Below are 19,673 nucleotides of genomic sequence, written 5' to 3' on the forward strand. Positions count from 1 at the left end.
CTTCCTTCCTTCCTTGGTTTTTTCCTTCCTTCCTTCCCCCCCCCCAGCCAGCAGGCAGCGAGGGGCCAGTCTCTCTCTATCTCACGTACGCACCGACGCAGATACGCACGCGTCTACCTGTCAAACTACCTCGCGGCAGCATCCGCTGCGTACTCTCGACGCCTCCCTCTCTTTCGCCCCGCCGCCACTTCCCCACAGCCGCCCCACTGTTCGAACGTATCCGCGACGGACGCGGAAGGAACGACGCAGTGGAGAAGGCACGCCGTCGCTGCCGCTGTGCACGAGAAGCAGAAGAGCTGCGCGCGGTCGGTGTGCGTGCAGGCATCTCCTTGAGCATCCGGCCCATCCTTCTCCACTGTCACCGCGACCGCCGCCACGACCATCATCACCATCATCATCGCTGCTCTCCCTCCGTTAGCGTTGACCTGTGCGTGTGCGTGTGCGTCACTGTGCATGTAAAGCTTGAAGAACCGATGGGGCATACGCACAGCACCAGCGCACTCCCGTCCGTGGGCGTCGGCGACGCTGCCGTGGCAGCAGCGGCAGGCGTGCCACCGGCACCATGCCCACCGCCAGCGCTGAATAGGCCGCTGATGGAGCCGCGGTGGAGGGGTGGCCGTCTCTCCGCGGAGCAGGTGGCAGACCTGCGCACTGAACTGGGGCGTCTGGCCGCGGCACTCGCGGTCGCGTTTCCGGCAGGCAGCGCAGAAGAGGAAGGACAGCAGACGGAGGACGTTGCCGCTGAAGCGCATGACGGGAAAGGCAGTGCGCACACCTCGAGTAGCGCGCCGCTCAGCGACCCGCTGGCGGAAGAGGCGGCCGCGCTGCTTCTGAAGCCGTTCGAAGAGATGCACCTCTCCGGCTACCGGCTTGGCGATGCCACGCTCACGTCCCCGAGCCTGCCCGACCTGTCGTCCTTTCTCTCTGTTGTGTCTCGGCACACGCGGCTCCGCGTGCTCGATTTGAGCTTCAACAGTCTGACGCCGCAGGTGCTGGCGCCCCTCCTCCAAGCCATTCGTGGCCTGCCGTTGCTGGCGGTGCTGAAGCTCAGCGGCAACATGCTCGGATCGGCGCGCAGTGACGACGACAACGACAGCCGCAGCGAGAAATGGGACTTGTCCACTGTGAATGTCGATGAAGAGCTCGGAGATGCCGCGACGGCGGCTGCACGGCTTGGCCGTTATCTCGCCACAAACCCGGCGCTGCTGGAGCTGGCACTGTTTCACTGCGATCTGAACGATCACGACGTGCGCGAGCTGCTCTCCGGCCTCGTTCACCCCCGCAACACCACCCTGCACACACTGCAGCTCTCCTGGAACCCGGCGTGCACCTCGCGCAGTGCGGTGATTGCCCTGCAGCTGGTCACGGACCTCGGAAACACCACCCTGTGCAAGCTGGAGCTGGAGGGCGTGGCGCCGGCGACACAGGTGCGTCTTGAGTACGCGTGCACCGCCGACGGCGTCTTCCGCTCCGGCCACACCCTCATCCCGGAGAGCGCGTGGGCAGGGTCAGCGACCGGCGACGGCGATGGTGACGGCGATAACAGCGGCAACACAGGCACGGTGAGCACAAGTGCGGCAGGTGCCGACGTGGTGAGCCTTGAGCAGCTTCGGCAGCAGCAGCAACTCGCCGAGATCCAGAAGCACCTTACGCCTGCCCAGGGGGCCCGCTTCATGAACCGCTGCCGCTATCTCGCCGAGGACTTGGATGGGTCACGTGTGTTGGCACCGTTGGTGATGCGAGAGCTGGAGGCGGTGCTGTCCACCCGGCTGCCTCCGAAACCGCGCGTCGATGAGCACCACGGCGCGAGCGAGTTGAACGTTGCCGCCTTCGCGGAACGGGAGACGGCTTCTGCCTCTGCTGCTGCCGCGGGAGCACACAACCAAGACGGCAGCGGAGAGCTCTTCATGCCCGCTGCGACGGGGGACTGCGGCGGCAGCGACCCTCACAGTGGCCGTGCCGCGCCGTCTCCGGTGGCCGCCGCCAACTCGTCCGCCGGCCACCAGCGGCGGTTCTTCGAGGCTGTTGCTGACATGACTGATGGCCATGCGGCAAGTGTTGCGCCACCCCCGCAGGCAACGGATGCGCCGCGGCCACGCACGTCTCCCCCGATGCACCTGCGCCGCCGGTGGCTCACCCCCGTGGTGAGCACGGGAAGCGTAGCCAGTCCCGCGTCGGGGCGACATGCTGCACGGCAGCGGCAGCACCCTCGCACACCGCAAGAGCTGCGTGATGCTCGCTTCGAAACACCACAGCGCCTTGCCGCTGTGATGGCCGACGCCGAGGCGTTCCGCCGTCGCCTGCAACCTGTGCAGCTTGACACTCGCGCGCCGCCGTGCGCCGGGGTCAGTCGATACCGCAGCGGCGCGCACAGCGCATCGGCGACGAAGACGAGATCCCTGTGGTACGCCGACGACGGCTTCGTGCTGCGTCCGAATGGGCTGTCGAAGGTGCTCGTTGCGCCGGTGCTCCCTGGTGGCGCGACGGCCTTCGCAAACGTGGCACTGGAGGACGTGGAAGACCGCACCCTGCAGCCCTGTTGGTGCACGCCGCGCCAGACGTCCCCGATGACCGGCATCTACGCTGGCACGTTGCACTACCACTGCGTGCACGAGGCAACGACTCAGCAACAGAAGCGGCAGTACGGCACCTCCTCGTCGCCACCGCCATCGACGGCTGCCACAGCGGGGAAGCCGGCGGACCCCAACGCGTCCAAGAGCCGGCTGCCGTTGCTGCTTTCCCAGCCCTTGCAGCAGCCGCAGCCGCAGCCGCAACAGCCGCCCAGCACGGCTGAGATGTACTGCGGCTGCCAGGGCACCGGCCATCTCTGCCTCTCCGCGTGTGTGGCCTCAGAGGAGGCGGGGGCTGGTCGGCGCCGCGATCGCATGCGGTCGACGTTGCACGTAAAGGCTGCCAAGTCAGTGGGCAAGTCTGCAGGGAGCGGTTATGGTGCGTCCGCGTCCCGCAAACCCGACCGCACGCGCGAGCGCCTCCTCAACTGGACGGCCACCAATAGTGACGCTGTCAACACCCTCTTGAGCACCGTTGCAGCAGCGGCACCACCGGCGCTGAGTCGGAGCACCGTGCGCACGACATGCGGTGGTCTCTCGATCGCGCTCAACTATAACCCAGTGACCCATTTCTCCGCCCCGCACGTGAGCTGCGCAGCAGGCATGACGCTGGCGGAGTTCTAGCTGAACGAGATGGAGACATCATGTGGATGTCCGTGCCTGTGTATGTGTGGAGGTGGGGGAAATGTTGGGGGCGTCACGGATGTCGACATCCGTGCGCGTGCGAGTGTGCACACTGCGTGCATGTTCTGCTCGTCTCGGCTCTGCTTTGCTCTCATCTACTCTGCTGATGTGTATTAGCCCTTCTTCGATGTTCCATACGTGTGTATGTGTGTGTGTGTGTGTGTGTGTGTGTGTGTGTGCGTGTGTTCTTCTTTGTTTCTTCACGTGGTTTTACGTTTTGTCTGCGCTCGAGACACTCGCGCGTACCGCGTCGCCGTCCGCCCCACCGACTGCACGACTCGCGCCTCGCCCAATGTCGTGCACGCGACAACGTCGCCATGGGTGCGAGTGCGCGCCGTGTTCGGTTGTACGGGTGTCTTGTCATGTCATGTCATCGGATGTGGTGGTGGTACGTGTGCGCATGTGAGGAGAGAAAGAGACAGGGGTGGCCAAGAAGATGTCGGAGGAAGAGGAAGGAGAGTTGACGGCGGAGGGGAGGTGCACGCCGCTCACGTAATCGCGCTACGCACACACAACAACTTGATTTCGGTTCTGTTTTCGCTGCAGCTTCGCTCGACCTCCCGCCCGCTCGCTCTCCCCTGCCGATCTCCTGCATGCGTGTCCCCGGCGCTCACGAGGCTGTGTCCATCAGTGCATCGCCCTCATCGAAAGGCACGCTAACAGACGGATTGGTACACCTGCGGCACGTTTTGGAAGGACGCGGCCGTCTTGTCGCTCTCAGGCCTCTGTACGTCTCGGTGTACGTGCTCGGTGGGGAGAGGGGGAGGGGGAGGGGGAGACGGGCAACCAGCACAGTCACCACCACGATCGTCTCGCGCCTCCCGGGCCCCGCCCGCCTCTTCTTCCCGCGGGTAGAACAGGTCGCTCCTTTCGGTTCGCGTTGTTCCCTCTCCCCTGATAACGAGAGGGAGGGGTGGGCGCGAGGGTCACATGCACAGCGCCCCTCAGTGCGCGGGATCACAGGGCTCATGCACGCCCCCACCCCCTCTATCTCATGCCAAATCCCGAGCCGCGTCTGGTGGTGACATGGCCAAATACCTGCGACGTTGGGGGAGGTCAGTGCGATGTACCTGTACGGCTGTCGGCAGTGTGTCAGGTCCTGGGTGGCGTTGTATTAGGACGACCTGCCAGGGCGAACACGCTTCTGCGCCATCCATGTGATGGGTACAGTGTCAGCGTGGCTCGAGCGTGTATCCAACCCGGCCCTCACACTGTGCCCTATTTGGTAGTGAGGATCCTGCACCGCCCCGAGGGGGGTGGATGCACCTGGGATGGCGACCGGCATAATGGGTGGAAGGAGGGGAGGGGAGGTGGGGTGGGGCGAAGTTCGAGGGCCACTGCCGCGCGCTCAGATGGCTGCGTCAGCGCACTGCTGTAGCGCGTGTGCCTACGGCTGCTTCGCACCACGTGGATGGGGGAGGGAGTAGGGAGTGCCTGGTGACCGGGCTGAGTGGTGGGGTTTGAGCTGAACTCGTACGGCGTGGCAGAGAAACGGACACGCTGGGAGGCGGAAAAGTCTGCCGCTCCCTCTCTCTCTCTCTGCCTCTCTTCCCATTCCGGTTGCGTTGCACCATCCTGTTGGAACTTGGGCATGCCCTCTCGCCCGCGCGCGCACGACCACGTCTGCGTCTGATGGGTCCGTGCGAGTGAACGCCTGTGTGAGTGGTGCGCTCACGTGAATGTGTACGTCTGTGTCGATTCCTAGCAACGACGTGGAGGAGCGTTCTCAGCCATGTAGGTGTGTTGTACTGTGGCGTAGCTGAGGCGTTGCGCGTGCGTCTCCGTCATCAGACAGTTTCGTTTCCAGAGCTCCCGTCTCTGCCCTCTTTTCCTTTCCCTTCTGTCTCGGGCACACGCATGCATACAGGCATGTGTAGACATCCCCATCCCGTGCTCCTTGTACACATTCAAACTCTGTATCTCTCTCTCTATGCGTGTGTGTGTGTATGTGTGTGTGTGTGTACTCGGGCGCCTCTGCGCCAGCCTCACCGCTGTCGCTCTCATCATCATCAGCCCCCTTCCCCTCCCGTCTCTGTCTGGATGTTGTTGCCCTCACCAAAGTCATGTGATGGTGGTGTACGGCAAGGCCGGCGTCAAGGCACAGGACGTCGAGCGTCGGTCTACACTGGCAACCTACGCGGACACGCGGACACACCCGCTCGCAAGCACGGTGATTCCAACGTGTCAGGGATGCGAAAAGAGGAGGAAGGGGGAGAAGGCGTTCACCGCCTGTTAGCGAATTGCCCCTCACTTTCTTGCTCTCCGCTGCCGTGCGCTGCACGCTGCGAGAGGCTCCGACACGCGTGCACGCACGGACGCTCATGTATGTGCATATGCCGATGCGGCAGTGGACCTCCATGTGAGTGTGTGCTCCCTCTTCTTACCTCGCACTTCTTCTCGCACACAGCGACACCTCTCGGCACCACTACCGTTACTGCAAGCAATCAGCCACGCCGGCATTGAACCTCCGCCGCCGTCGCCACCACCCTCCTCGGCCTCGCTCAACATCTGCGGCACCGGGGAGAGCAGCAAGAGAAACTACAATGCTTCGCCGCAGCCCCCGCTTGCTATTGGTTGCAGCAGGGGCCCGCCCTGCCGCCTCCACCCCTCGAGCCAGCGAGGCCGCCGGCACCTGTGGCAACGAGGAGCGCCACAGCAACACCAGCAGTGGCCATGGTGGTTTTCTAGCCACACTGCGCCATCTCGTGGCGTGGAACCGCACGAACGCGGCGGCCGCCGCATCGTCGTCATCCGTGTCGTGCGCAGAAACCCCAGCATGCGTCAGCAGCAGCGCAGCACTCGACGCCGTCGAGGCCGTCGTGCGCGACCGGTGGACGTGCCGGCAGTTCGACACGGCGAAGCCGATAGACCTCGACACTCTCAAGCGCGTCTTGGCGGCGACGACCCGCGCCCCGACTGGTTTCAACCTTCAGGGGTGGCACGCGGTCGTCGTCACCAATGAGGCGGTGCGGGAGCAGCTCTTCAAGGCAGCGCTCGGCCAGCCGCAGGTGCTGCAGGCGCCGGCAACTGTCGTCTTCGTTGGGGACACAGAGCCGGAGCGGAACGCGCCGCAGGCGCTTGAGATGGGTCTCGAGACGGGCTACTACAGCCCCCTCTACGGTGCCACCTACCTCCGCAACATCTACTACCTCATGCACGGCGGTCCTATGCAGTCGATGGCCGCCGTAAAGTCGGTCGTGAGTGCGTGGTACAGCCGGGCGGCTGGCACGCCGCTCATCTCCGTCCCGGTGAGCCGCACCGGCTACGCGTGGAAGCAGACGATGATTCCGGCGACGACGTTCGTGAATCTCTGCACCGCCGCCGGCTGGGAGACTTGCATGATGGAGGGCATCGACGAAGATGCCGTGAAGCGCGCGTTGGGAGTGCCGGCGGAACGATACACTGTGCCGGTCATCATCAGCGTCGGCTACGCGACCGCCACGGAGGCCGAGAAACGTCAGGTGTGCAGCTCGCGCTTCGCGACGCCACACACCGTGCGGTGGAACAAGTTCTAGTGTTGACTCAACACTAGAGATGAGAACGAAAAGGGGGCACGCTACGTGTGGCCCATGGATGCGTCTCCCTCCCTCTCTCGCACAGACACACCCCGCACCTCTGCTCTTCATAGTCGCACGCACCTCCACTGAGCACGTCGACACGTGCCACACGCGTCTGTGGAGGCGCACATCGTCAATCACGTAACGTAACAAGAGAAGCACCAATGAAACAAATCGGTGCCACCGTCGCTGTCAGCGGCAGGCGGGCAGGCGGGCGAACGAGCCGTGCTGAGGAAGCGCACTCCGCCTCGTTCGCGTCGAGCGCGGGCCATGGGATGGTGCACCAGGAGGAGGAGGAAGGAGGAGGAGGGGGGCGGGGTTCTCCTCTGGTGCGGGTCTTTTGTGGGGGCAGCTGCTGCCGATTCGCACACCGCCCCCGTCTCTGCCACCCTCCCGCCTTCACCCCTTTACGCCCCCCCCCCTCGAACACCTACACGCCAAACTTGAGGGCGGGTAGGCACACTTTCACCCGTTGCGCTTCCATCACCCAGCGTGCCTCTCATCACGTGTGCGTGTGTGTCAAGCGCTACCACGTCGGAGAAGACGCACCACCACTGCGCACATCAACGCAACTGGCGCAGCAGCACGCTCCTCACTCACCCACCCATTCCCAAGCCATACACCTCTTTCCCTTTGGTTTATGTCTCGACGTCGGAGCGGAGCGGCTGCTGGCCCATCAACTTCCGCCAGCCACCACTACACCCGTCGCTCTCGCTCGCGTGGTGTGCCGCGCTCGGTGGCGCTCCCATTTTTCAAGCGTCTCCAGCGCACACACACACACACACGCTCTTGCTGTTCCTCGCTGTATACTTGCCCTCACAGTTATCTGTGAGTGCTGTTGCTGCTAGCGACGCCAACACGGACACGCTTATATCATCGCACCCCACCCCACCCGTGTCGTGGCTCTTCGTGTGCGTGTGTGGCCCACCTCGCTCTTGAAGCAGACACACACAGGGAGAGAGAGAGAGAGCGAGACGTGGTCGCACACGGCGGCCGCTCGGCCACACCCTCTTAGCACCTGGTGCTTGCCTTCCCTCCCCCCCCCCCTTTGGATCCCTCCTTCCCGCCTGGCCAAGTCGTCAGAATGGAGGATGACGCCGCGGCCGAGACGACCTCGATCAATTTCTCCTTAGTCTTGTCGAATGGCAGCGGTGATGTGGCCGGCGGCAGCAGCACGGAGTCGCCGCCGAGCGACGACAACGGGATTATTCGAGCCGGCCGTGGTGATGTGCACCACCTGATGCCCGCCATACAAGTGCCGAAGCCGATGCGGCTGCAGCCGCCCACCTCGCCGATACCGGCGTTGCGAGCGGCCCTTCCGCCGTCCTCGTCGACCCCGTTCGGGGATGAAGCGTCAGACGGCGGTGCACCATCGTCGGCCGCCTCTCCTGCCTCGGCGCACGTGGCGAAGTCCATCACGCCTTTTCAGGAGATTCACCCGGCAGAGCTGCCGTGCAAGAGGCGTGTTGCCAGCCCCTCCTTGGAAAAAGATGTGAGCCTTGATTTTGTGCGAGCTGTCCAGCGACTCGACTCGGAGAACTTCCAGAGATCGTGGAGTCGCAGCACCGTCAGCGGGGGCGACGGCGACGACGACGACAGCGAGCACAGCGGCAACGACGTCAGTGCCAAGCGACGGTGTCACCAAGGTGCCGCAGGTAATGCCATCAACGAGGGTGAACAAGCGACTCAGGCGCCGGCGCAGTCGCCGTCGTCGACGGCCCCATCTCGGCAGCTGCTTGTGCCACCGCAGCAGCCGACCAGAGCAAGAAACGTGGCAGCGACCACCTCCACCCTCATCGCCACCACCGCAGACGAGACTATAAACTTCGAGGAAGAGCAGAATGATGACACGGATGATACGACGGCGGCGCCGGTGGCTGCTGCCGCGCCGCCGTCTCGTACGAGTGCCGTCAAACAAGCGGCACTTCCACCACCCCAAGAGCAGCACCAGCGTCGGGGCACAGCGCTGACGCCTTCCACGGAGCTGAGAGCCACTGCACACGAATCACCGCCGCTGCTGCCATCAACGACAGCGGGCACAACGCCTTCGAAGAATATATCCGGACCGAAACCGCAGACCCCGACGTCGCCACCCGCGCAACAGCCAAGGAATGAGCATCGGCGGTCCTCTTCTTCGTCGTCGCGCAATACCAGCCCTGGCTACACTGTCTCCGCGGCCACGGCCGCGACGATCACGGGCGCAGCCGACGTCGGCGGTGCAACGCTGCCCACGGCATCGCTCGCGAGCCATGGGCGCATTGCGTTACCCGATGCGGACCCGCAGCACTACCCGCCGTACCTGCGGGTGCTGTCCAGCAGCATGCAGAACGAAGACGACCCGATGTACTGCACCGTGAGCGAGATGACGATGGCGAATCCGGTGACGCCGCGCGGCGGCGTCTCGCTGCCACTTTTGGGTCTCAACACGGGTCCCCAGCAGGCCCGTGGCACCTCTGGGGGAAGCCTGTACCTCTCCCCTCTCCGCCCTTCGTTGCGGTCAGCCGCGGCAGGTCGCCGAGTGCAGTCTTCAGACTTCTCACTCGATGAGTCCAACGCGCTCCTGACGCTGAACACGGCTCGCGAGGTTGTGAAGTCGGCGACAGCGGGGGCCAAGGAATCGACGTACTTTCGAGACGTGGCCTTTGAGGACGGCGCCGAGCCGGCGTCGACGTCAACGCCGTCTCAAAGCATGCTGGGCCTGCACGGCAAGCCCCTGCCCAGTTTCGTCCAGCCGGCTCTGGTGAAGCGAACAGCCGATGGTCGCACGACCGCGGGCGGCGGTCGCCTCTCTCCGCCAGCGTCACCGCGACAGCTGCCGCACCCCTCTGCCCCGCCGGCAATCGTTGCAGAGCTCAAGTGCCACGCAGAGCGTGAGGAGGACGACGAGAAGGAGCACACTCTGAGACCGACGAGCACTCCGTCGCCGCGAGAGACTCGGGTCGGTGGCGAAGGCGCTCATCGTGGGCGCAGGAGCGCGTCCTCGATCTTCAAGTCCTTCCCCTCCGAAACCATCTGCGGCCGCAGTAGGAACTCCGTAGCAGCCAAGTCGGGCGTCGACGAGCATGGCGAAGGCGGTGGCGAGGGTCGCGATGTCAAGGCGAGCGGTCGCAGCACCAGCTCCATCCAATCCACCCGCAGCAGCAGCCTCGCCTCCGGCCTGTCGCGGCTGTCCTCCATGTTCAAGCGGCTGGTCAGCGGCGCCGCGCACGGGCGTGTAGAGGTCAAAACACAGCGGCCACTTCAAGCGTCTTCTTCGTCGTTGCAGCAGCAGCAGCAGCAGCAGCAACGGACTCGCCAGCGCGAGGACAACGCCGCCACAACCACTGCCGTCGCGGCATTGGTGACGTCGACGCTGGGGAACACCGTGAAGGTCACCGACAGCAGTACCGACCTCCGCTCCGCTGACACACAAGTCGGACGCAAGCAGAGGCAGCCACCGCCGGCCGTCACCCCCGCAGTGGCATCAGCAACCGTAGTCAAGCCAGGACGCGCGACGCCGACACGCGAGATAACAAGCTCGTGGCACGGCGACTCCATCGACTTCCCCACGGCCGACGAAGAGGATCGAGGGCTTGGCGATGGCGTAGTGGGGGTGGCGCCACTGATACCACCAGCCGCAGCAGTGCCAGCAGTACCTGTAGAGGGTGCGTGTGGCAGTGCTGAGGAGAGTAAGGGGCAGCGGAAGAAAAAGAACGCGGAGCGCCCTGTCCGCCGTCGGCGGCGGCGGCGTCGTCATGACGCAGAAGCGCAAGATGGCACCTCGTCATCGGCATCGGCGACAGGAGGCGATGATCGGCGCAGCAGCAGCAGCAGCAGTGCCGGTGACGTCGACACCTCCTCCTCGTCTACGTTCTTGACATCCGCGTCGGGCGCTAAAAAACCTCGTCGCCGGCGCGGGGAAACAGGGCGACGGAGCGGACCACGGCGGCATCGACACCGACGCGAGGGGCGAAAACACCAGAATGAACAAGACAATAGTGTGTCGAAGTATCCTCAGGACCGCCCGTCCTCCTCGACACCGCCGCTGAAGTCGCAGTCCTCCGACAGATCTGCAAGCAGCAACGGCCGACTAGATCGCAGCAGCCGGCGCCTGTCACAACGGGGCTGCCGTCAACGTTGTGACGCCAACGATCGCGGTCTTGCCGCCAGTGGCAAGGCTTTGGCCAGCAGGATAGCGAACCAGAGACGCTATCGACGTGCACTGCGTGGCGACGGCGAATCGCCGCGCACCTTCCGACGCCCCTGCGAGGGTGCTCGGCATCACAATACCGCCAACGACAACTCTGACCGAGGCGACCCCGGCGACCCCGGCGGTTCCTTCAGCAGGGACTGTCACGGCGACATGGTCCCGCCGCCGATAGCCTCTGCCGCTATGCTCGCAGCGCGACGTCGCGAGCTGCGCACGAAGTCGCGCGTCAGCTCCTCAGTGAACCACTTCGCTGTGTCGCGGCGCACACGTCCAGCGACACGGCATCGGCAGGAGCTGCTGCGTCATGCCGGTCACGCAAGCCTTGCCCGACTGCAGAAACGCGATGGAGAGCGGACGAGCGGGTCCGAGAAGCCGGCAGCTGTGGTCGCTGAGGCCGTGGCGGCGTCGCGCGGTGCGTCTCCGTCGCAACTGTGGGCCAGCTCGCGGCAGACCACAGTGAAGTCGCATCAGAGCAGCACGGCACCGTTCCTGCCACAGCCGCTCACCCCAGGTCGGCTGGAGCAGTACGAGGCAGCCCTAACACGCGATATTCTCGAGCTGGACGTCATTGTAGAGAAGCGACGACGACGCGAACTTTGGGCGGAGGCGAGCCCGGAGGCAGCAGCGGCAGCGGCAAAGGCGGTTGCAACGCCGTCACGCCGGCCATTGAGCGGCGCTGCTCAGCGCCGCGCAATGACGACCCCCGCTGTCACTACTGGGCCGCTGCCATCTCGCGTGGGCATCACCACCGTTGTCACTGCCTCGACCCCGACCCGCACGAGAAGGTCAAGCGCAGGCAACACCCGCGCCGCGCTCCGCTACAACGGCCCGATAGCCTCAGCGCGTCGCAGCCATCCCAACGACTACGGCAGCAGTAAGGCCAATGAGTTGGAGTCTGCGGCGGCGGATGGACGCGGCAGCGGGGACACCTCATCAACTGCGCCGCCCACACCACGTGCGGAGACGACCCCCTCGCCGTCGATCTCTTCGCCCTTGTTTCGCGTTCGCACAGCAGCCGGAGTGCGTTGGCAGCCGCAGCAGCGGCCTAGTGCTCGTGCCTCCTACACCTCCCACACCTCTAACGCGGCCAGCGTGTCGGCGGCGGTGCGGAGGCCGGGTGCGGCGGATAGCGGCAACGAGGACGCCGAGGCAGCCCCGCACCACTCGAGCTCGACGCGGCTGCCAGGCGATGCAGCACGCATCGCCATGATGGCATTGCAGCGCAGATACGAGCAGCTACTCGAAGATATCGTGGCACAGCCAGCACCGCAGCCCCCTGCAACGGCCGAGAGTGACGAAGGTGACAACGCCACGGACGGCGAAGTGCTCATGAAGGCGCACTCGCGGCACAACTACAGCGCGCGTCGGCATCAGTATCCTCATCAGCACCTCAGCCGAGAGCAAGGCGAGGGAGAACGCAATCGCGGAGCTGCGTCCTCTTCCTCTACGCAAGGGAGGCGGTCTGCTCCAGCACCGACGCAGGTCGATGCAATGATGGAGGCTGAGGAGGCGCGCTGTTCCGCAGCGCTGCGGGCCGAGTACTACCAACCACCGCAACGCGAACAAAACCAGCAGCAGGAGCCGTCGAAGACCATGGAGCGGGTGCCTCTCACTCCTGCAACGCACGAGGCGGGTGCCGACACCGTCCCGGTGGCGCATGTGGCAGCGCCGTACGCGCAAGCGCTGCGACCGTCGTGCGCCGCCTGCCGTCCGCAACAGCTAAACGAGTACATTACCTTGGGGCTGCTCTCGATGATGCGCGGGTGTGCCGACGAATGTGTCGACACGGCTGCTGTTGCTGCCAGTGAGACCGCGGCCAATCTGCGACAAGCTCACGCGCGGCCAGTCACGACACCCACGCTCGTGCAGCGGCGCATACGCGAAGACCTCTACGCCGCCCCTCGGCGTTGCTCACGTCGCCGGATGACGCAGGCAGGCAGAAAGCAGAAGGCTACCTGCTCCGACGGCAACACTGCAGCGGCCCCGCCGATCACGTCGGTCTCGGCCTCGTGCGGTGTCGTTCTGTCGTCGATGCACGCGCAGAGCGCGGACGCGGCAGCGGCGGGCCGCGACGTCGGCTTGTCGCCGCAAGCTGGAACGGCGCCCTTGCCCCTGGCGCAGCTAACGCACTCCTTCACACCTACCCCAGTGGTCATCGACAGTGCCTTGCTCACAAGGCTGATGCGGCGGGAGCGCCGTGCGCGGCGTGAGCGCGCTTCGCAGGAGCAGGAAGCAAGGTACACACTTCAGCGGCTCTACATTGTGGAGACCATACTGGTGCTGCGTGCCATGGATAAGGCGGCGGCGATGCAGGAGCAAGAGGCGCCAGCGGCACCGGCGCTGCCAACGAGTCAGGCCCTAGCCAGCGCTGCGACAGCACCCGTCAACGACAGAGGCGGCAACAGGAGCGGCAGTCGCTGTCCGCTGGCTGCAACACGAAGCAGCGGAGACGCGAGCGTCGAGGCCGACGGCGGTGCTGCTAGGGAGCCGGTGGTAGCAATCGTGTCCGTGTCGCAGCAGCCGCGTGAAGAGGCCTCTGCGAGCGAGGAGGAACACGTTGCAGCGGCTGTTGTTGTCGTGTGTGGCGACGCCGCCGCCGCCGCCGCCGCCGAGGGTGCGCTGCACGTGACGCCGGCGTCCCAAGGTGGTGAGGGCAAGGGCACACAAAACGAAAGCGCGCGTGCCGCTGTGGCGCCGCTGCCAATGCGCGACACCACGGCGCGGTCGCTTGCCATGGATGCGTCGGAGATGCGGTGCGGAGTGGAAGTCGACACGGTGGAGCGCGATGCGGGCGACAGCTCATCTTCGTCGGCTTCGCCAGCGGTGCTGGTGACACCGTCGCCTCAGACAGCTGTTGCCACGGAGGTTGGTGGCGAAGTCAAGCAGGCTAAGGACCACGGCGGCGATGTCGATGTCGCAGAGAGCAGCAGCAGCAACCGCAGTGCCTCATCAGTGCTGTCCTTTCACGTAGAAGACAGCCAGGAAGGTGCTGCCCTGCAACAGCCCGGCCCTGGATCTGACGGCGCAGATAAGGATCATTACCCTGTGGCGGCGTCGGGCAGCTCAGCTGCGGCCGCCCCCGCCGCTGCAGCGCAGCCGTCCTCGGACGAGTCTACCTCGCCAGTAACTGCGGCCGTGGATAGCCTAGCTACACCGTCCACTGCGTCGCCGCAAGCGGCCGAGGGGCGACCCTTGTCAATCGACAGAGGCGAACCCATCACTGACAGCGACCGTCACGGCACCCTTGACGATGTCGACGGCGCCGCTGGCACGGTGGACGACGCACTCGATGGCCACGCTGCTGCAAGCCCACCCTCTGCGGGGAAGCACGCCAATGCAGCGCCTCACCGATCTCCTCCGCCGGTGCCGTCATCTTCTTCCGCGGCCTCTGCAGCATCGTCCTCGCCATCCCGCAGCCTGCATGTGGTCGAAGTCCTGGAGGCTGTACGAGCAACGACGCTTGTGCCAGAAGGCGAGGGTGCCGTGGGTGCATCGCACAACGCAGACGACGCAGGTGCGACGGACCTGGAAGCAGTGGCCCGTGCCGCCATCCAGACCCCAGTCACGCCCGTCGAGGCGACAACCAGTACGGCCCTAGCATCGGCTGCTGCTGCAGAGGCGATACCGGAATCTGTGCCACCACCGAGCGCCGGAGACGACCCGAGGCGGGCACTGGAGGGCCCACGACCGTGGAAAAGAGAGCAGCGGCAGCAGCAGAAAATGGCCACCGCCAGTACACGGTCCGCTGTGCCAGCCTCGCCGCGCCGCGTGCGCTTCTCCCTTCAGTCGGAGGTGGTGAGCAGCGACGCTGGCGAGGTCAAGGAAGTTAGCGGTGCATCGAAGCAGACGTGCTGGGAGGGGCGAGCAACGTCGCCCACAGCCGGTGGCCCGCAGACGATGACGCCTGAGCCCTTCAAGCGCGCCGCCGCCGCCAAGGATGACCTCGCTATCGATCTGTTGGAGAAGCTCAACGGTCTGGATGCACTACTCCTCCACAGCTTCCCGACCTACTTCACCACCGGCACCGATGAAGACGGCCTCCCCGGCGTCGTTATGCGCCCCCATCGGCACCTGCCGTTCGTCTCGCCTCAGCCGCTGCAGCCATGTCGATCGGCACCATCGCGGCACCTCTCGGACAGCATGCCTCCACTAGCAGAGGGACGCGAGACGCCACCGGCGTCCGCAGCAGGCGCAGCAGCGGCAGACGCGTCGCCGTTCGATGCGCACGCAAGTGCCCTCTGTGGCCACCGCACGTCGCCGCGGCTGCCGCCAGGGAGTCTAGCTTCGCAGCTGCGCCGCAAGTACGGTCTGCCCCAGCCGGTGCAGCAACGTCGCCACGATCACTCTGCGGAATTCACGCTGGGCCTTCCCGCAGCAGCAACACCGAGTGTAGCTGCGGCGCCCTCAACACCCCCGTCCGCGTCTGCGTCGGGCTCATGGCCGTCGGCGGTGCCCGCTGCGGAACGTCCCTCCCCGCAGGAGGGCATCGACGCTTCTCACCTTGCGGTGCGGCGCTCAGTGTGGTTCTAAAGTAGGCAAGAGCACATCGAACCGCCTTGATGCCTGTGTGCGTGTTTGAGCAGAGGCCCCACCGTCCCCCCCCTCCGCCAGTCCCTGCGCACATTCGCCCCCTTTCTTCCACTCACCAGGATTCGACGGATGGCGCTGCGGCACCGATGCCGAGCCCGCAGCCGTTCAGTCGCTCTCCCCGTTGCCTACGCCAACCGCACCTGCACATCGGAGCCAGTACACACGGCACCAAGTGCAAGACCGAAGTCGCGTCGTGCATGGCTCTCTCTCGCTGCCTTGCCTGCCCTTCCCGCACCTCTTCTTAGAAACACCGCCTGGGCGCAGACCGCATCCACCGAGGCACGATGTCGTCGTCGTCGCTGGCTTCAGCGTGTCACGGGTGCGCGCGCGGGCACCCGGCACCGCCGCCTCCTGCCCCACCCACGCAGACGTACACGTCAGGAAGAACCATCGCGACGTGTGCAAGTGCTGATATGGCCCCTCTTCCCTCGCGCCCCACACCCCCACACCCTCTGCACTCCCTCGCACGTCGGCAGCTCCTGCGCGAAACGCGCAACTCGAGCACGGCTTCACTGCGTCCATCGACGATGCGTTGCTGCAGCAGCAACGGGGCAGCCGCGCAAGCGGCAACCCTCCGAGTAGCCTGCTGCTTCCGGACAACCCCCAAGGAGGGACCGACTGCGCGCTTTACCGAGACCTGCGAGGGGGGGGGGGGGGCATAACCCGGCAACCTTGGCACCCTCACCATCGGCCGGGACACCAAGAGCAGCCAGACCATCGCCCTCGCCAGCAGTCACACACGCGCACACACACACCCTTGCCGCTGAGCTGCATCGCCTCTACACAGACTCAACAGCGAGTTGTGCGGCAGCGGTTTGGTCAACAGGGAGTCGCTTGAGATGCAGCAGACTGTGCGCGCTGAGTTGGAGCGTGAGGTTACGGCGAGCCGCGCAGGTCCCAGCACACGCAAGCAGCCGGTGAGCACGCCCGTCGACGCTGACGATTGCGTTCTCTTTATTCGTAGCGCGCGTCGTGGCAGCCGTGAAGAGATCCTCCCGCTCGAAGCTGCGCGACAACCCCGAGCATCAGAGTAGAGGAGGGCGGAGGAGCTGATGTGCGGGTCCGTTGTGTGAGTGTAATAGGTTTGTGCACCAGTGCCGCTGCCGCGCACGCACACACGTACAAAGGCCCCCTCCCCCTCCCTCCCTCAGGTGAGTCAGGTGGCGACACCGTCACCCCATACCCGACCGACTGTCCCTTTGCTGCCTTCTATCGTGTTCCGTACCTGCTTCTCACACACGTGCGGCGGCGCGTAAGTGGCATGCGGCGTTCACGGGCGTCCGCTGCTGCTGCTCGTAGTGGTGGCCGTTGAAGAGAGGGAGGTGGCGGGCCTCTGGCACCGCACCTTCACCGACGTCGCGTTGGGCTGCTGCCTTTCCTTGTTCAACTTCGGCTCTCCGACGCACACCACGACCACCGCCGCCATGCTCATCATCCACCGCCCTCGCCATACTCCCTGCGCATAGCATTGGCCACCCGACGCACAGGCGTGTGTGTCGCGTGATCACATGTTGTGAGCATCGGTGCCGCCAATACTCTCCAGCTGCAACAGTGAGGCAAGAGAACAAGAGGGAGGGATGGCGCGCGCACGCCTGCCTTGTCTTCTCTACACCTTTTTTTTTCCTTCTCTGTCACTCCCTCGTACATTGTGACCTGCAGCCTCCTCTCTCACCGTATGGGTGCGAGCTGCCCCCCCCCATACACACACACACACACACAACCGACCTCTCCCTCTACCTTCGCCGTCGCCATCACTGGCTGTCACACTGTCGCTTCCATAGAGTTCTTCTTCCCTCGCCTCTCCCCCCTCCCGCCCCCCCCCGCCCCCCACGGCGCAGCAACGAGCTACGGAGGACGGTGACCGAAAGCTCTAACGAAAGGGCTTGTGTGCGGTCTCCTCAGCATGATGCAGCTCAGCCCAGACGCCACCCTCGAGGAGGTGCCGCACTTCCCACAGGACTTGCAGCCGGACCAGTCGACGTACAAGGGACGCTTCCTTCGCTTTCTCTCCATGACGGATCCTCGCACCCTCCTCACGTCGCCGACGCGGCTGGCGCTGAGCGAGGCGCTGCTCGAGCGTGTTGACCGCCGTGAGGATGGCTGGGCTACAGTGAAGGTGGCCGACTACCTTGACGCGCGGCAGCGGGTGCAGTGCATCGTCCACCCCGAGTCGGGGAAGCCCATCCTCATGCCGTTCCGGTTCTCCGCGTTTGTGCCGATGAACTTCATCAACCTGTGTGGTATGCTGGCGCCATCGCAGCAGACCCCCGCACGGGCCATGTTCTGGCAGTTCTCGAACCAGACGTACAACGTCGGCTTTAACTACTGCAACGGCAGCGGCAAGAATGGGCTGCCGCTGCACGAGCTCGCAATAAGCTACGTCGTGGCCACAGGCACCGCGTGTGGCACCTCGTACCAGCTCAGTAAGGTTGCCTCGGCCTTCTCGGCGTCCACGTCGTCGGCGGCACTGCTCCTGCAGCTGATGATCCCGTACACCGCCGTGGCGTGTGCGAACATCGCGAACCTTGGGGTCATTCGCTTCCGCGATGTGCTGCGCGGCATTGCCGTGCAAGACCCGGAGACGGGTAAGGACCTGAACGACGGCAAGCCGTCCGCCGTGGCCGGCCGCCTCGCTGTGGCGCAGGTAGCACTCAGCCGCGTTATGATCCCTGTGCCGCTGATGCTGCTGCCCCCGGTTTTCATGAATGCTCTCTTCCACCCGACAAGGGGCGTCCGCTTCTTCGTGCAGCGCCGCGCGCAGCTATTCCTACCAGTGAACGTGCTGACACTGGTCAGCGTGCTGTGCGTCGCACTGCCGATGAGCATCGCCGTGTTCCCGCAGAAGACGGTGGTGCCGGTGAGCTGGCTGGAGGCGTCCTTCCAGGGGCAGACGAACGCCGCCGGCCACGCCATCACGCATGTCGAGTTCAACAAGGGCCTTTAGCGCCGCTCCGCCCGTTGTCGGGTGTGGGCACAGGGAAAGGCCGGAGATGGAGCGGGCACACGCGACGGTGCCGGGAGAGGCATGCGCCGCAGTCCCGCCCGCTCTCTCGGTGCTTAGGTTTTGTGTGTGTGTGTGTGTGTGTGTGTACGTGCGTGTGCGTGTGCGTGTGTGTGTGTGAGTAAGCGCGGTTCATCGCGGCCGCCGCTACTGGCGCAGACTGGATACGAAACTCTACTTCAACGGCTCCCTTCATCTCCACGTTTCGCTCCGTCGAGCCCGCTTGCAAGCGCACGCTCACTGGCTCTACCGCCGCCGCCTCTCCCTCATCCGAATACCTGCGTCCGCTCGTGTGCATGTATGCGTGCGCTTCAGAGCCGGCGTGCGATGTCGCGCGTGGTTTTCCTTGCATCCCTCCCGGCAGCAGCAGCAGCAGCCACATCATCGGCGACGACAACTACGGTGTAAGCCAGCAAAAACTGCTTGGTGTATCCACGCCTGGCCCGCTAATGCGTGTCGAACCACTGTAGCGGACAAGGCGTGTGTCCGCCGCGGCGGGGCGGCGGACTGTCCGTGACGTGCTCCGTGACCTCGCCGCATCTCTGACAAGCCTCTTCCTTTACTTGCCTGCGCGTTCGCGTACGCAACTCAGACGTGTGCACAGCATGCATGCGCGCACCACCGCCACGACAGCAACACAGCCATCACCGCTCTTTCTGAGAAAGTCGCGGCACACACACACACACATATATATATACATATACATTTGTGTGTGTGGGTGTGTTCATCGATGAGCGACCGCAGAGGCGGTCATCCGCATCCAGGCAGCCCTCATAATGTGCTCTTGCCGCTGCTCGTGTGTGTTTATGTGTGTGGGTGGGTGTCCGCCTTACGCTGCGCTCTCTCCTCCCCCACCCCCTCTTTCGGCCACCCCTCCCCTCTCGCAAGCACGCAAGACTCACGCATACACACATAGAGAGAACAAGGGCCGCCGCAACCGGCGTCTGCGCGCCATCGACCAGGCAGAGAGACTTTCATCGAGCCCCCTCATCCCCCCCCCTCCCACACACACACCACACAATGCCGTCCTCCCCCTCTTACGCGGCGTACCTACGTGAGGTGGCGAGGGAAGTGAACGCCAC

At 64.9% G+C, this 19,673-nt stretch overlaps 4 protein-coding genes across 4 annotated transcripts; all 4 read left to right on the forward strand.

The window, feature by feature from the left end:
* Positions 1–593: 593 nt before the first annotated feature.
* On the forward strand, positions 594–3,194 carry LMJF_05_0650 (conserved hypothetical protein; the record flags this gene model as incomplete). The annotated part of the gene is made up of 1 exon (XM_001687490.1): positions 594–3,194. One exon carries the CDS (start codon positions 594–596, stop codon positions 3,192–3,194), a length of 2,601 nt encoding a protein of 866 aa, XP_001687542.1.
* Positions 3,195–5,797: 2,603 nt separating this feature from the next.
* Positions 5,798–6,769, forward strand: LMJF_05_0660 (nitroreductase-like protein; the record flags this gene model as incomplete). Its single annotated transcript, XM_001687491.1, has 1 exon — positions 5,798–6,769. One exon carries the CDS (start codon positions 5,798–5,800, stop codon positions 6,767–6,769), a length of 972 nt encoding a protein of 323 aa, XP_001687543.1.
* Positions 6,770–7,895: 1,126 nt separating this feature from the next.
* On the forward strand, positions 7,896–15,530 carry LMJF_05_0670 (conserved hypothetical protein; the record flags this gene model as incomplete). Its single annotated transcript, XM_001687492.2, has 1 exon — positions 7,896–15,530. The coding sequence occupies one exon, from the start codon at positions 7,896–7,898 to the stop codon at positions 15,528–15,530; it is 7,635 nt and encodes a 2,544-aa protein (XP_001687544.2).
* Positions 15,531–17,493: 1,963 nt separating this feature from the next.
* Positions 17,494–18,534, forward strand: LMJF_05_0680 (sre-2/carboxylate carrier-like protein; the record flags this gene model as incomplete). The annotated part of the gene is made up of 1 exon (XM_001687493.1): positions 17,494–18,534. The coding sequence occupies one exon, from the start codon at positions 17,494–17,496 to the stop codon at positions 18,532–18,534; it is 1,041 nt and encodes a 346-aa protein (XP_001687545.1).
* Between the last annotated feature and the right edge of the window lie 1,139 nt (positions 18,535–19,673).

This window comes from Leishmania major, chromosome 5, assembly GCF_000002725.2.
Source record: "Leishmania major strain Friedlin complete genome, chromosome 5".
Lineage (NCBI taxonomy): Eukaryota > Euglenozoa > Kinetoplastea > Trypanosomatida > Trypanosomatidae > Leishmania > Leishmania major.